General features: G+C 33.6%; 1 protein-coding gene across 8 annotated transcripts in view; it reads left to right on the top strand.

The window, feature by feature from the left end:
* The window catches only part of Nfib (nuclear factor I B), a 232559-nt gene that overhangs the window by 194628 nt on the left and 23856 nt on the right, over positions 1–14075 (top strand). For 4 of the 8 annotated variants that reach the window (XM_058586341.1, XM_046467293.2, XM_046467295.2 and 1 more), the window contains exons 9-10: positions 3687–3852; positions 6920–7002. The exons of 2 other annotated variants lie outside the window; for them this stretch is intronic. In XM_058586341.1, coding sequence (XP_058442324.1) covers positions 3687–3852; positions 6920–7002 — 249 coding nt within the window. The remainder of the gene's footprint in view (positions 1–3686; positions 3853–6919; positions 7003–14075) is intronic. 2 more of the 8 variants (XM_046467294.2, XM_046467296.2) reach the window with 1 other exon arrangement.

Genomic DNA, 14075 nt, shown 5'->3' with positions numbered 1-14075 from the left:
GACATAGTGACAAAAATGCTTATTTCATGTAGGACCAAGGTATGTGCTAAAATAAACACACACAAAAGAACTTACTGGTGTATTTATAGGCCTGTTATTAGGTATTAAAATAAGCTTTGGTAATGTAAACATTTTCAGTGTTTGATGACTACTTGAATATCCTTTGCAGTGACATGACTTACATTTAATAATAAGTGGCATTACTAGAGGTATCTTTTTTTTTTTTAATAAACATGGTATAGTAGTTTTAGGCAATTCATTGTATTAAGTGTAGTAATTCATGTGCATTTCCTACTCCCAAGTCACTTTATAAGGATTTGCTAGAAGAGGATTTTTCACAATCAAGTAGACAGTCTTTGTGCCAAAGCTGGGTCTATTGATAATTGTAATATCCAAAATCTGCAATATAATTTTGATCTTATAGTATAGTATTTGGCTTTGCTGCTTTACCTCTAAGACTCCTGTCTACTTCTTATTATTCCTATTTATGCTTTGGGGAATTTTTACAACATTCTATCATTACTGCTGCTAAATTACTAAAATTAGAGTAAATAATATGTGCATATCAATCATAATTAGCAAAGGTCAGGAAAAAACTCTTTGGTCTTAATTTGTTAAGATGAAGCAAAATGGTCCTTTCTGAATGTTTTATTTTGAATGACAGTGCATCCAGTACCTTTGAGTTACTTAGAAAGTTACCTTTGCTTTTAGTACCACTGACTAATATATTAAACTAAGTGTTGAATTTTCACATTAAACTTATCATTTGTATTTTAGGAGAAAATGTTCAAATGGTGTAATAACTGCAGTACTAATGACAACTAAGTAAAAGAGTGGGATCTTAGTATTATCAGTTGAGAAATGAAATTTGCTGTCAGAACATGGATTCAAAAATCCTAGTTTCATAGAGCATTTTGCTAGACTCAGCTGGGAACAGTGCACACAAGGTCTGATTTTAATTTGTGTAGAATTTCCATGAATAACAAAGTCTAATTAAGACATCCATTAAAAGTCCTTAACGTTAATTCAGTGTGGAAAATCTTAGAGTTCCATTGGATTTTTTTTTAACTGATGTCTTAATTAGGCACTGTTAGGGGAAAAATTATGCAAATTAAATCAGGCCCTTAGTGTTACGCATTTCTTTAATTATTCAGTGCTTGTTTTACGTATATTTTAAATTCTTTATAAGTTAAGAGGGCATATTAGGTGATAATCTGCCTATATTGTTCTCAGCTTTTCTTTATGTTTTCAAGGTAAAAATCCAGCTTCTAAGAGAAGCATCTTACTCTCATCTCAATTAAAAGACAAAAACCAAAAAATCCCTCTCAGGATTTTGTATAATAGGAGCAATGTATTAAGTAGGATAATCCTTTTCTAATGCTGTTCAGCTTCATCTTCAGATAAGACACCTCTCTTTTTATATCTGCACTATGAAAGTTCATCTATTAGCAGCCTTGAAAGATGGAAGCTTTCTATCTTAGCTTCACCTGTTTAGACTAGTAGAAGACTAAAGAGAAGTAACCCTCCCCATTCTTCTAACCACGAGTTTCAGAAAAAAAAAATGTCTGTATTAGCTTGAGAATTTTTTCTTTGTCCCTTTTATTATTTTTCAAATAGGAGACATATCTGTCAGTTCATGTTGATTCAGTTCCAGTGAACAAAGTTTACAGACTAGGCAGGGTAATGTCATATGCAGCATTTTCTGGTAATTATTGTCATTCTGGTCCTGTGCCAGGTAGGTACTATCAAAGTGTTTTGGTGAACCCTATACAGAAACACGTTTACTGTTTAGCACACCCCCAGTGACAAAATAAGACCTTTCTTCTTTCTCTAGTAAAATATGTAAAGCAGTCATTTGTGGTGTTCACACAACCAGAAGTTGATGGTCTGCTTTAGAAACAAACTATTTCCACTTGAAAGAAAAATGGGTCTTTATAGGAAACTACAGAAGTGTTTTTATTAGGAACATTATACCTGCTTTGATGTTTAACTCCAACTCAAAGCCAATTAATTTGCATTTCAAAATAGAATTCTTGATATTCACCTTTTCAGCACTAGAAATGGAAAAAAAAGGACTCGATGACCATTCACCTCCAGTCAACTGCTCTTTCCCAACCTCCTCTAGCATTGCACTGATTTGGATTGTTAAGCAACTGAGATGCCTTTTCCTCCCCACAGCAATTTGGAGATTAATTGCATTACTGCTGCACCAATTATAGTGAGACAGTCATGCTATTCAATGGAATATTTTGAATAAAATTAGTTTAAAGATATAACTCTCCCATAGGTTTCCATAGAGGAAAACTCTGGTCAATTTTCCTGACATAAAGTTAAACACTTAAAATTACCTATGATGAATAGTCAGGATATTCAAGAAGTCCATTTTCTTTATAAAATAAAGAAAGTGGACTCTGAGGAACCCAAGCAAAGTCTTAGTTCATACCTCCGGTCACAATACTTAAATATTATCAGCTATTTATCTTTTCCTCTAAAGAAAATCTACTTGTAATTTATGCATAGATAAATATTCTGCTTCATTACTTTCTTTGCCTTTGATAGTTGAGATTATAAAGACTATATCCTTTTGGAGAATAACAACCTGGCAAATTGTTAGGAATACCATGCAGTGGAGAATTGTAACATGGGTGTAATCAAAACTAGCATTCTCTGTCTAGAAAAATATATTTCAGGATTTCTTTAAATAATGTACTCTAATGATTTTGTCTCCTACCACAGAAATTATTTTTCCACCAAGGGGCTAAGACTCAAATAATGATATCTTTTCTGTCATTGCCCTAGGGATTTTCTCAGTTAATTCCCACAAATGTCAACGATACATGTTTTGTGTAATTCTCTGTGCACAACAATGGAAGAGTAACACAAACAGCACTGTGAATTTGATTGTCCTCTAGTTCACTTTAGTACATTTTAATTTTCTTTGGAAATCTTTTATTTGTAGGTATAAGGTCAGACCTCTTTCAGCATTTTATATCATTGTGTGCATCTGAAATTTTAAATGCTTTAATCTCATCTAACTGCTTATATGAGTAAATCATCAAAAGTTGATGATTGCCTGGAAAAGTTTATATTGCCTTATGTTTGTTGAGTCTGAAATACCTGCATGTGAGAGAAACCTAGTTTTTGTATGCAGAAGAATAGGCCTTCACTATAAATGATGGGAATTATAGAGCTGGATGTGTTTTCTCTGCTAGGCATTCTTGTGTCTCTTGTGTCAGTGATAATATCCAAATAGAGGAAAATTTTGTTGTGAAAGCCAAACGGACTCTGTATAGAGAATGAAGAGCAGAGAATTAGGAATCACTGGGTTTTAATTGTAGGTAGCTTAGTAAGGAATTCCATTTTAGCTTGAACTAAGCCTTTGAGTCTCCATTTGAGTTTTCTGGACTACTAAATGCAAGGATCAAGTCTACTTCTCTCTTGAGGGTGTTGTGAAGACCAAATAACCTATGCAAAATGCTTTGAAGATGAAAACCTTCTTTTAAACACTGTTGCTTTTATACTACCAACCTTTGATTGGCTTCCGACTCGGACTTGAGAGGGAGGGCCTGCGTGATGGCTCCACGCAGCCTGCAGGATCCACGTGGCCACATGTGCTGAGTGGAGTTGTTGGAGAAGATGACTGCCTTTTGGATTGTTTCACCCGGCATTCTGTTTTTGTTTTGTAGCCTAACAGCAGTGGTCAAGTAGTAGGGAAAGTGCCTGGCCATTTCACTCCTGTCTTGGCACCCTCTCCCCATCCCAGTGCAGTGCGACCTGTGACCCTGACCATGACAGATACTAAACCCATCACTACATCCACTGAAGGTGAGGCAGCTTCACCTACAGCAACCAGTAAGTATTTCTGTAGGAAATGAGAAATGTCCATCAAAGGCACCATTGGATACTTGATCCAAGGTGGAAAACATGGCAACTTTTCCAGCTACCTGACCAGATGGAGATTTCTCATTTAAGTGGAGCTAGCAGGCATGTATGTGGCCTGGCTGTCACATGCTCTCTCTTATCAAATGTCTTTCAGTGCATCATATTTGAAAAGGGAGAAGCAAATTTGTTTGAGTAAACAGTTGTAACAAAAATAATAAGTCATGCCTGCTTGTTCAAGGTATACATTGAAATCGCACTGAATAACATTATGCAGTGTATAAGGTTTTTATATCACCAAAGGGAGATTAGATAATTGTTACTTATTGGATCATTCCTATAGAAACCAAGCCCCTCCATCAGGCAGACTGAATCAGTGCCTCTGTAAGATAATTGCATGTTTACCTTAACGTAGGTCCTGTCATTGTTAGAAACAGTCATACAATGTTGGGTGTAGGCAAGAACATTTCAAAGCTTAGTATTAGGCACATATTAAGCTACCTGCACTTTCATTATCTGCAACTTTTTCTTTAAATGTTTTAATTATTTTGCATATCATGGTATATCAGATATTATGTTTATTAGCATGGACATGACATTTTAAATGTTGGAGGTTTTGCTAGTGAACTTACATAGCCCATTGGACAAATGATTCCTTTGCTTCTTCATTTAGAATACTCAGAAGTGTATGAGGAATAAATTTTCAATTCCCTTCACCCAAATTACCAGCTTCTTAGAACTGGAGCTGATGTACACAGATTAGCAAAGTGGAACGAATAAATTTCCAGTAGAGAAGAATTATTATGCGCCCCCACAATTATACATATGCCTTAAACTTAAACTATTTTTGTTTCCTAGAGCAAGAAAATCCTTTTGCTTTGGAAATTCCCATGTGAAATTACACAACCAGAGGCACCATTGGCTCCCTCTTTCTCCACCATTGGAAAGACACTCTTTATTAATGGCTTCTGAAAGACTAGGAAGAAAAATGGAAAATACTTTGTGTGTACAGTGAATATTTAGCATTTCTTTCTCAAAATTTATGAGCCCCTATAAATGAAGACTTGTATTACCCCTCAGTATTTATTAAGGCTTAAAATCTGTTTGTTGGCAGAGGGTCCTGACTCAGCAAACAGTTCCTTAAATATATAGATGGATGAGACCTGGTTAGAGAACACTGGATTTCTTTCGTTTTAAAGATTTTTTGTGCATGTTATATCACTAAAAATGCTACGTGCAAATTTTAAAAATGAATGTCACAGCATCTTTGAACAAACAAGTCAGTGATTTAAATAAAAGCACATAGAAAGCAAGATTTAATAAAGTAATTAAATTCTCACAGAATAAATATTTCAAGCCAAGTTCTAAAAACTTCTGGTGCCTACTATTATAGTGACATTACTGTGAGATTCAGGGGATAAGCAGACCCAAATAGTCACAGCGCACTTACAGGAATGCCTTCAGCCTGTTAGTTAATGGATTGTTTTTATATGCACATACAGGTTGTTCAAAAAGGGATCTAAATTGACTAGTCAAATCACAAAACATTCAGAAGGAGTACCTTGGTTGTCTAAAGATGGCTGCATCAGTTCATTTTCCACTCTTACATAAAAGAAATATAGTGAGTAGTTTTTCTTCTCTAGAAATGAATTTGTAGCTTCCGTTCCCTAAGCACCACTGATAATGAGGAACTGGTTACTGAGCTGATAGTAGCATTGAAGAAAACACACAGGCTAAGGGGAACCTCTTCTCATGGTTGAGAAGAAAGGACTGCGCAGATTGAATGCTAACTCTTTAAGAGTGATACTGTCCTTGGCCCATGTGTTCAGTTTGAGTCCTGGTGATGGAGTGGGGGTCACTGGTTGCTGATGGCTGCCTTTGCATGAGCCCTTTATTCAGGAGTAGTTAAAAGATGAGTTGTGAACATCTTCAGTGTTTTTGAAAAGTTGATCTAAAAAAGCCTCAATGTTCAAATTTTTCAGTCCTTTATTATGAACATGGCAGAATTAACATATTGAATTAACATATTGACTTTTTTAAAGGCAGCTTATTTAAAATTAATGTCTGAATTCCTCATTAACCTGATGGTTTTAAACCAAGCAGATATCTTCAGATCTATGAATGTAATATATAGTAAAAACTTAGTTCTTCTGTGTATTCTGACATGGAGTAGTGGAATTGCTTAATGCTAGAAAAATGTGTTAGTCCTATTCTTGTAAAAACAAGCAAAAATCTTTAGGAACAGGAAAAACTTTTCTGTGGAAAGTTCACTCTGTACCAAAAAGCACCTGTACAAAGAGTACTCACAAATAAGACACCTGTAACATAAGGAATGGTCACCTTGTGTACTTAACTACCTGGTGACAAGTATTCAGAAGGTGCCACCAGCTCCCTTTCTGACTAATTGCAAGACATTGAATTTTTACACTTATGGAAAATAAAGAATTTCTTTCCAAAAATCTTTTTATCAAACTAGAGGACATTTTTACATTAAATAAAACACTGAGTTTATTCACTATATAATACACAAAAATAGATTCCTTCTTTAGAATAGTAATATTAGATTTTCTATTTAGGAAGACTTTTAAGTAAGACATTTTTCATTTCATCATCAAGCACATCTGCTTAAGTCCTGTCATTAAAAGCTGTCACTTTTTTTCTGACATTTAGAATCACAGACCATAACTGGTTATTTTCTATTAGATCACTAACATCTAGTAAATGGTCACATCCAGGCAAAGGACCCTTCTGCTTAGCCAATCTTGAGCACCACTGCAGGACTGTACCTGGACATTTAAGTGTGAGACACTACACCAAAGCATGTGATTTACTAGATAGATTTTTTTTTAAGGGGGATAAGCTCGTTGATTTGAAATCAATTACCATTTCTTTTCTATCACTCAGACAAAAAGGAAGAGAAATGGAGACAACAACTTTTTTTGGTTGCAAATCCCACTTCTCTGGGTTTCTTATACATGGACAGGGTGTTCATTCTGATAGTTCACAATTTTTATCTTTGTTTTTGTTCTTCCTTAATCAGCCTACACAGCCTCAGGCACATCTCAAGCCAATCGATATGTGGGACTAAGCCCAAGAGACCCATCCTTCCTACATCAGCAACAGGTGGGCACGTTTCACCCAGGTGTAATGGTGTAGCCACGCTTTGCTTCGGTGCTTTTCTCCATGTTGCCTCTCAGATCTGAACTCAGAATGGGGCTCACGGGGCTTCTGAGACCAAAATTGATCATTTTGTCTTCCAAAAAATTTTCTCATTTATACCTTGTTTCCTTGCCTCTCTGAACAGAGTTTCTCAAATTGGCTCATGACCTCTTTCATCTTCTCTTTAGCATATATTGATAACATCCACAAACACTATTGTGTTTCAGCCAATGGGAATTTTTCTCAATCTTATTGGCTATTGAAACTTAGTAGCCTGTCGTTTTCAAAGGCAAACATTGAAAACCAATTTAAACTCCAGTTAGAGTAGAAGCAGTGCATAATTTGTGTTTTTGAGCAACTTTATATTTTCCAGATGTTTTACTCCTTACTTTTGTATTTTAGTCCAGGAAGATGAGTTATGAAGCTAAAATCTCAGGCAACACATCATTGCTATTTTAATAGGTTTAAGTTGGTTTAGTGATTTCAGATGTGATAAAACACTTTTTTTTTGTTCTGCTTTCTTACATCATTTATGTTTCAAGTAGCATTTTAAATTTCACATCTCATTAATGCTGTAAATTTAATGTAAATGAAGTGTTTACCCAAACTGTGAAAATATACAGCCAGGATTAATGGTGGCTTATAAACAAATTAGCCACAATCAAAAGCATGGACCATACCAATGCAGAAATCCCATGATTCCAGTTAAAGGATAACAGATAATTTTAAACACTTCAGAATTCAAATATATTTTATGATGCATATGTTTGCTGCTTTCAAGTTTTGATAGCAGAGCTGTTTGAAAATAACAGAATTCAAAATATTACATGGGGAAAATAGCCTATATAAATAAGAAAGAGCCAGTATTAACTAACTTGCTCTTCATTTGTAAGTTATTTGTGCATTTATATGAGTTTTCACATGTATAGCAAGCCTGTGCAGGTGTTTATGCCCACTTACTTTGTTCTAGGCCGATCCGCCACATTTAGACTTTTTGTGGCCTATCTCTACTATGTTTCATGTGGAATTCTTGGGTCCTTCCCAGTTGCAGGCCAAGATGGTAGACTGCACTTATGAAGGTCACCACATGCAGAGTTTAGAGAAAATCGTAAAGATGATAGCTTATTCAGGGTACTTGTCATTTTGCCAGGTTTAAAAAAAGCAAAGCGAAACAAAACAAAAGAGTGAGGACTAACTGAAAACATCTGTATACATTTATGAAAATACCAAATAATAATTAGTGGTTTTGCCAGCCAATGGCTTTTCAATGTAATTCTCTGGAATGTTGCTTTTTTTCACCTCTAAAATTGCTGTAATATGAAATGTGTTATAATTACTATAATATGTTTCTGTTTGACAAATGTATGTGTTCATTGTGTTTTTTAAAACTTATGCAGGATTTATAGGTTTAGAAACTTGTTCTTTCAAAAATTATTACACATTTTTTTCAGAAATACTTTTGTCATGAGATTTGCATTATTCTTTAAGACATATCTCTAATTTCCAGTTAATTTTTATTTCATAAAAACATGCCTCCATTATTTAAACCTTTAGCCCTAAATACATTTAGAATATTCTAACCAATTCCATGTATTTAGGAGCAATCTTCCTCTCTCCCTGCCTAACCCATGGCAGCTTTAATTTTCTTATCATTTCTGATTAATATTGGAGCCTCATGTAATTATGATCATGAAAGTTCATTAATATAAAAGTTACTTTTCCTTTCATTTATCTAAAGATAAATCAGGAAAAGCTAGCAAACATCATAAAAATATTAATCTTAATGTGCATAGACGTATGGGCATATTTTAATTGAAAAAATATGTATGACTTCTGGAACAACAAACTTTTTCATCAAAAAACTAATTTTTACTTAAGTGGACAACATTGAGTGAAGACCACTTACAATATGAATATATTTTGTTCAATCAAATGGAGTTGATATTTATGAAATACATGATATATATTGATCCTTGCAATAAAAAGCTATATATACTTCATAGTTAAATTTTTTAAATACCATGCAGATAGTTTGTTTGTTCCCTATATAAAAAGTACCACTTTTGAATTTGAAGACGCCTAATGTGTCTAATTTATTATGAAGTACATTTTTGAGGCCTGCAGGAGATAATATAAATTTATATCATGTAAACATTATATTACTAAGGCTTCAGTTAAAATCCTATGATGTTTATCCTTCCAAATTCTAAAAAAAATCATAAAGATAAAGTTTTATATTTACTATGTAGGAAAGGAGGGACAGAAATGAATGACTGCAGTAGAGTAAAGGTTATTTCTTCCTACAGTAGAAATGAGATTGATTTACTGTGTCCTTTCATTACTTTACAAAGATTTAAAGGAGACCACTCTTCTAGCAGCGGGTTCTAAATGCATTTGGTTTAAAGCACTCAATGATAAATGAAAAGGAAAATCAAGGGGTACATGAAATAAAGGTAATCAATCATTTTATATTAGCTAGGAGAAATTTAAAATTAGAAAGGCAATGGTTTTAGTCTAAGAGAGTTCTTTTAAACATTCCCCATAACCTTTAATATACATGACCCCTTAAGAATAAATATTGTCACCAGGTACGTACTTGAGTTCATGGCGGTTGCTTTATAAAGATTTATCCTTTTAGATTATGAATAGTATTGATGTGCATTGTTGAGTGCTATTTTTTCTTTAGAAAAGAATCTTAATATAGCTTACATAAATTAGAGTTAACAATAAATTTTAAATTACTGAATAATTTTGACCATCTTATAATCCTTCCACAAAATGGCATGAGAGTAGCACTTTCAATATAGTTTTAACACAAAAACATTCTTAAATTGAGATGGAGAATATTAAAATATTAAAATTAACCCCATATTCTACCTATCATAATAATACATTAATATTATTAATTGGCAAATCTGAATAGTAAAAGTATATGCTTCATACACATACCTATGTTGTGCTCTCCTTTTTATACATTTGTGTGCTCCTTTTTACAATGCTTATTACTGATTGATGCTGGTTGCTAATTGTCTTGACATACTAGGTTTTTTTTTTTTTTTCAACCCTGGAATTTCACCCATCATTGCAAATATCATATTTCATTTGAGTCCAAAATATAAAATCACATAATTATGAGGAATATTTTAAAAAGATTCATGTAAACCAAGTTAATAATTTGCCATAAAACGATCCTCTCTAATTTGCCATAATAATCAGCTCATGCCAGCTGACCAGGACTTGACTTTAGAGTTTTCCTTTATCTGTTAACACAATCTTGAGTACTGTTCAAGGTCTGGAACAAGTCTGTCTTTAGCATTACTGACTGTAAATGCATTCACTATTGGCATGGGGGAAATCTTAAAATCAGAACTTCAATTGGAGTTTCATTCTTCTTTAACTTTTCTATTGGAAGATGGTGTAGCAGCTTCAAGAACTATGAGTCCTGCTTTAGCAACTGAACTCAAGTTTCTACAAAGAAATGCCTTTTTATGGTTTGGAACATTTTTAGAAGTGTGAAAGTCCTCTTCTCTTTACTTCTATAGAAATTTAGCAAAGTGCAGTGTTGGTTTTCCTACCTCATACTTCATAAATACTCTGTACTTATTCCTTCTATAGATAGTGAAAAAACTATATTTCCCAAATTTTATCATCTTGAGGAAATGGAAACTATCTAATAGAAAGTTGGATGTTGCTTAGAAAGTACAGAAATTATTGTATAATCCAGTCTAAAAATCTTGTATAAATGGAAACTATGAAGCAACTTACTTAAATTACCACCGGTTCCTTATCTGATCAACCTTATGTCATTAATTGCTAACTTGAGACCTTCTTTATTTGCTATCATAGAAAGTTTGGTAATATAAGACAATCTAGTTAATATGATTATCACCATTACAATTGAGGCTAAGATCATATTAGAAACATAAATTCCTACAGTTGCACATCAATATGACTTTTAAAAAAAAACTCTTCTGACAAATTGGAAATAAACATTTTTGAAGATAAGAAATTTCTTGCTCAGATATAAAAGATCATTCAAGACAGCCATTGAAATGCATATTAATTTTGATACAAATTCAAGATTTTAGGTGGAATAAATGGGAGGTCACTTCTGCCTCCATTGAGACAATTAAATCAATTAATTTGTAAGAAATTATTATTTTCACAATCTCAAAATTATAATCTCCTGACTCTATATGCTACCTATTCCTAGAGCTAATGAATGAGTGGCCTGATCAATTCAGGTCCTTGCCTCACTTCTCACAATTGCATGGATTTTATCGGTGCTTGAGCTTCAGCATGTACCATCTCCTGCATGACTACGTAATGCTATTGTTTCAAGTTCAGTTACTGGGGTAGTTTACATTGAAATGCTTTTTACACTTTTCTTGTTATACTTTTAAATTAGCATTTGAAAGTACTTTTCATTATACTGAAAATTTCTGTTACACACAATCACCTTTTAAAAAATTGCCTCTATAATTTTGTTTTAACTCAGCTATGAGTTGAAATCCCCTTGTAATATTTATACTGGCAAATGGCAAAGCCCAAGCTTGGTGTAGTATAACCACTGAAAAGGCAGTCATTTATTAGAGGCAAGCAATTGAAAGGACACAAGTGGACTATCAACAAACTTTTCAATAAAGTCAGGAAGCAGGCTATCAACACTTGAGCCATTCTTATTGTGTCTGTTATCATAATTGACAGCTTGACGTAAAACCCTATCACATGCCTTCTGGGTAGGTATGTAAATGGATAAGAGGTCACTTTTCACATATGCTAGCTGGAAAGGAAGCACATTTAAAGGAAGTTTCAGTCAAAATAATAGCTATGCAAATGCTTACCTTTTGGGCTAATTCTTAAAATTAAAAAGAAAAATCCTTCCATTGTCTGTCTTTTATCATTCATTCATTTGTTCTCTTACCTTTTCTGGTTACCAAAGGCTAATATCTAGATAACTATTCTCATTGATGTAAAAATAAAATTGTGTGTCATGTAGCCTTAAATTTCAGTCAACGCAAGGGAAAAGTTATCTACTTTTCTCAAAGTGTTTAAAAGATCTAAGTTGAATCAAGGACATTCTGAAGGTGTTTTATTTACAGTTATTTTAGTCTTAAATCTTGTTGGACTACACATTAAGAACAGGGTAGGAGAAGAACAATGACAGACAAATTGGTGCAGAGGGTGAGAACCAGGGATTAGGAGCCAGGATGTTGGAGTGTTAGTGTTGATATGGAAGGGCACTGCTAACCTTGGACAAGGTCTTAAACCTTTTTCTCCTGGAAACTTATCTTGGAAAGGAAATTGAAGATGATGGATTCCATCTCTTGAAACCTTAAATTTTACATGTTAAAGTAGTCTTCATTAAAAAAGAAAAAGCAAAAGCAAAAAAAAAAAAAAAACCCTTTCATTTTCTTACTTATGATTTATGGTCAGTAACATTTATTAAGCTCATGGCTAATGAATATCTGTTTAATCTGATTTTGATTCTACTGTGCTAACTAAATTAAATCTCAAGAAGCATGGATTTCAGAAATTGATATTAGAAATGACTTTAAGATACCAGAATGATCTTGGATTTTTTTTTGTTGTTGTTTTTTGCTTTTTTTTTTCCTTCTTTTCATCAGTTTCACTCTGAATACTTTGTTTGTTCAGTAAGGTTATATACTATTTATTCAGAGACCACTTCACTTGCTCTATAGCAGGTAATTAGCAATAAAATAAAATTCTACTAATCTAGGCATTAAGAGAAAAATATGAATATTGAAGTGCTAATCTTTTTAGCTCCCACAAAAACCACCTTCATTCCCCCCCAAAAATCTGTTTCCTTGAGGCATCTGGAGAAATAAACTCAAGAGAACATAAAACATACCTTTCAAGATATTCCCCGAGGTCGTTACAAAAAAAAGAAAAAAGTGAAAAGGTAAATTTGCCTGTGTTGATTTTTCTGTTTGCACTTAATGGCTTATTGGGTCAATTGAGAGCTGTTGTCCTCAAGAGAGACTATTGGTGCAGCATCCTGTTTGCTGAGTCTCCCAAAGTAGGACGTTTTTGTTAGCCTTCTTCTGTTCCCAAAGCTAATTGCTATGCATTTTACAAAAGCCCGTTAATAAAAATGAAAGGCCCTCATTTGAATAAACAAACTTTTATTCTGAAATCACAAGCAATATTGATTCTTTATGGTTATCAACTACTTATATAATTAATCGAGTATAGTAGCTTAGGTTTTCTTTTCCATCTAATCAGGCTTTTGAGAGGAACCAGATGGTCCCCCACCCTTATGATTGGGAGACAGTCTCATTTGAATTGTGTAGGAACAAGGTTCTCCCTCCAGAGACTTCATGGACTCCCTCCTAAGAACATATGCAGTGAAAACTTCACCTTCACTCCTTTCTTAGTACTTTGGACTATTTTAGCCTGACCATTTACTGATAACTTCTTTGGGAATAAATCCTATATCTTTTTTTTTTAAATATTGTTTTTTTAGTTGTTGATGGACCTTTATTTTATTCATTTATTTGTATGTGGTGCTGAGAATCGAACCCAGTGTGCCTCACACTTGTGAGGCAAGCAGTCCACCACTGAGCTACAACCCCAGCCCCAAATCCTATATCTTTACTTCACTTTCTGTTTGCTTTTGGAATTCTGGGCATAGTCAGTTTAATATACATTTTACCTTAATTATTTAGATAACTTAAGTTCATATTGGTGGGTGTATATAAAAAATTAAAATGATTTATATGAGTAAGCATTTTTTAAGGAATATGAATATGATCAGGTTTGACTTAAAGTCTGACTGAGAAGAAGAAGAATTTCTCCCCACCTCCACATAAAAACACATGACTTTAGCAGATCAAGTTTGAACTCACTTATGCTGGGTGTTTTAAAAAAGTTTGGTTACAATGACAGGGGTGAATACCTATTTTTTAAGAGAAAATACTTGGAAAAATCATTAAGCTGTTATTAAAGCTTTGAAGTAAGGAATTTATTTATTTTGGTAAATGAAAACCATGTATTTATGTGCTACTTAAAATTAA

The sequence above is a fragment of the Marmota monax genome, unplaced genomic scaffold (assembly GCF_021218885.2).
Source record: "Marmota monax isolate L192 unplaced genomic scaffold, Marmota_monax_Labrador192_F-V1.1 WCK01_AAM20220418_F8-fsc00033, whole genome shotgun sequence".
Lineage (NCBI taxonomy): Eukaryota > Metazoa > Chordata > Mammalia > Rodentia > Sciuridae > Marmota > Marmota monax.
The sequence above is the reverse complement of the archived record's forward strand: the minus strand, read 5'-3'. Positions and strand labels throughout refer to the sequence as shown.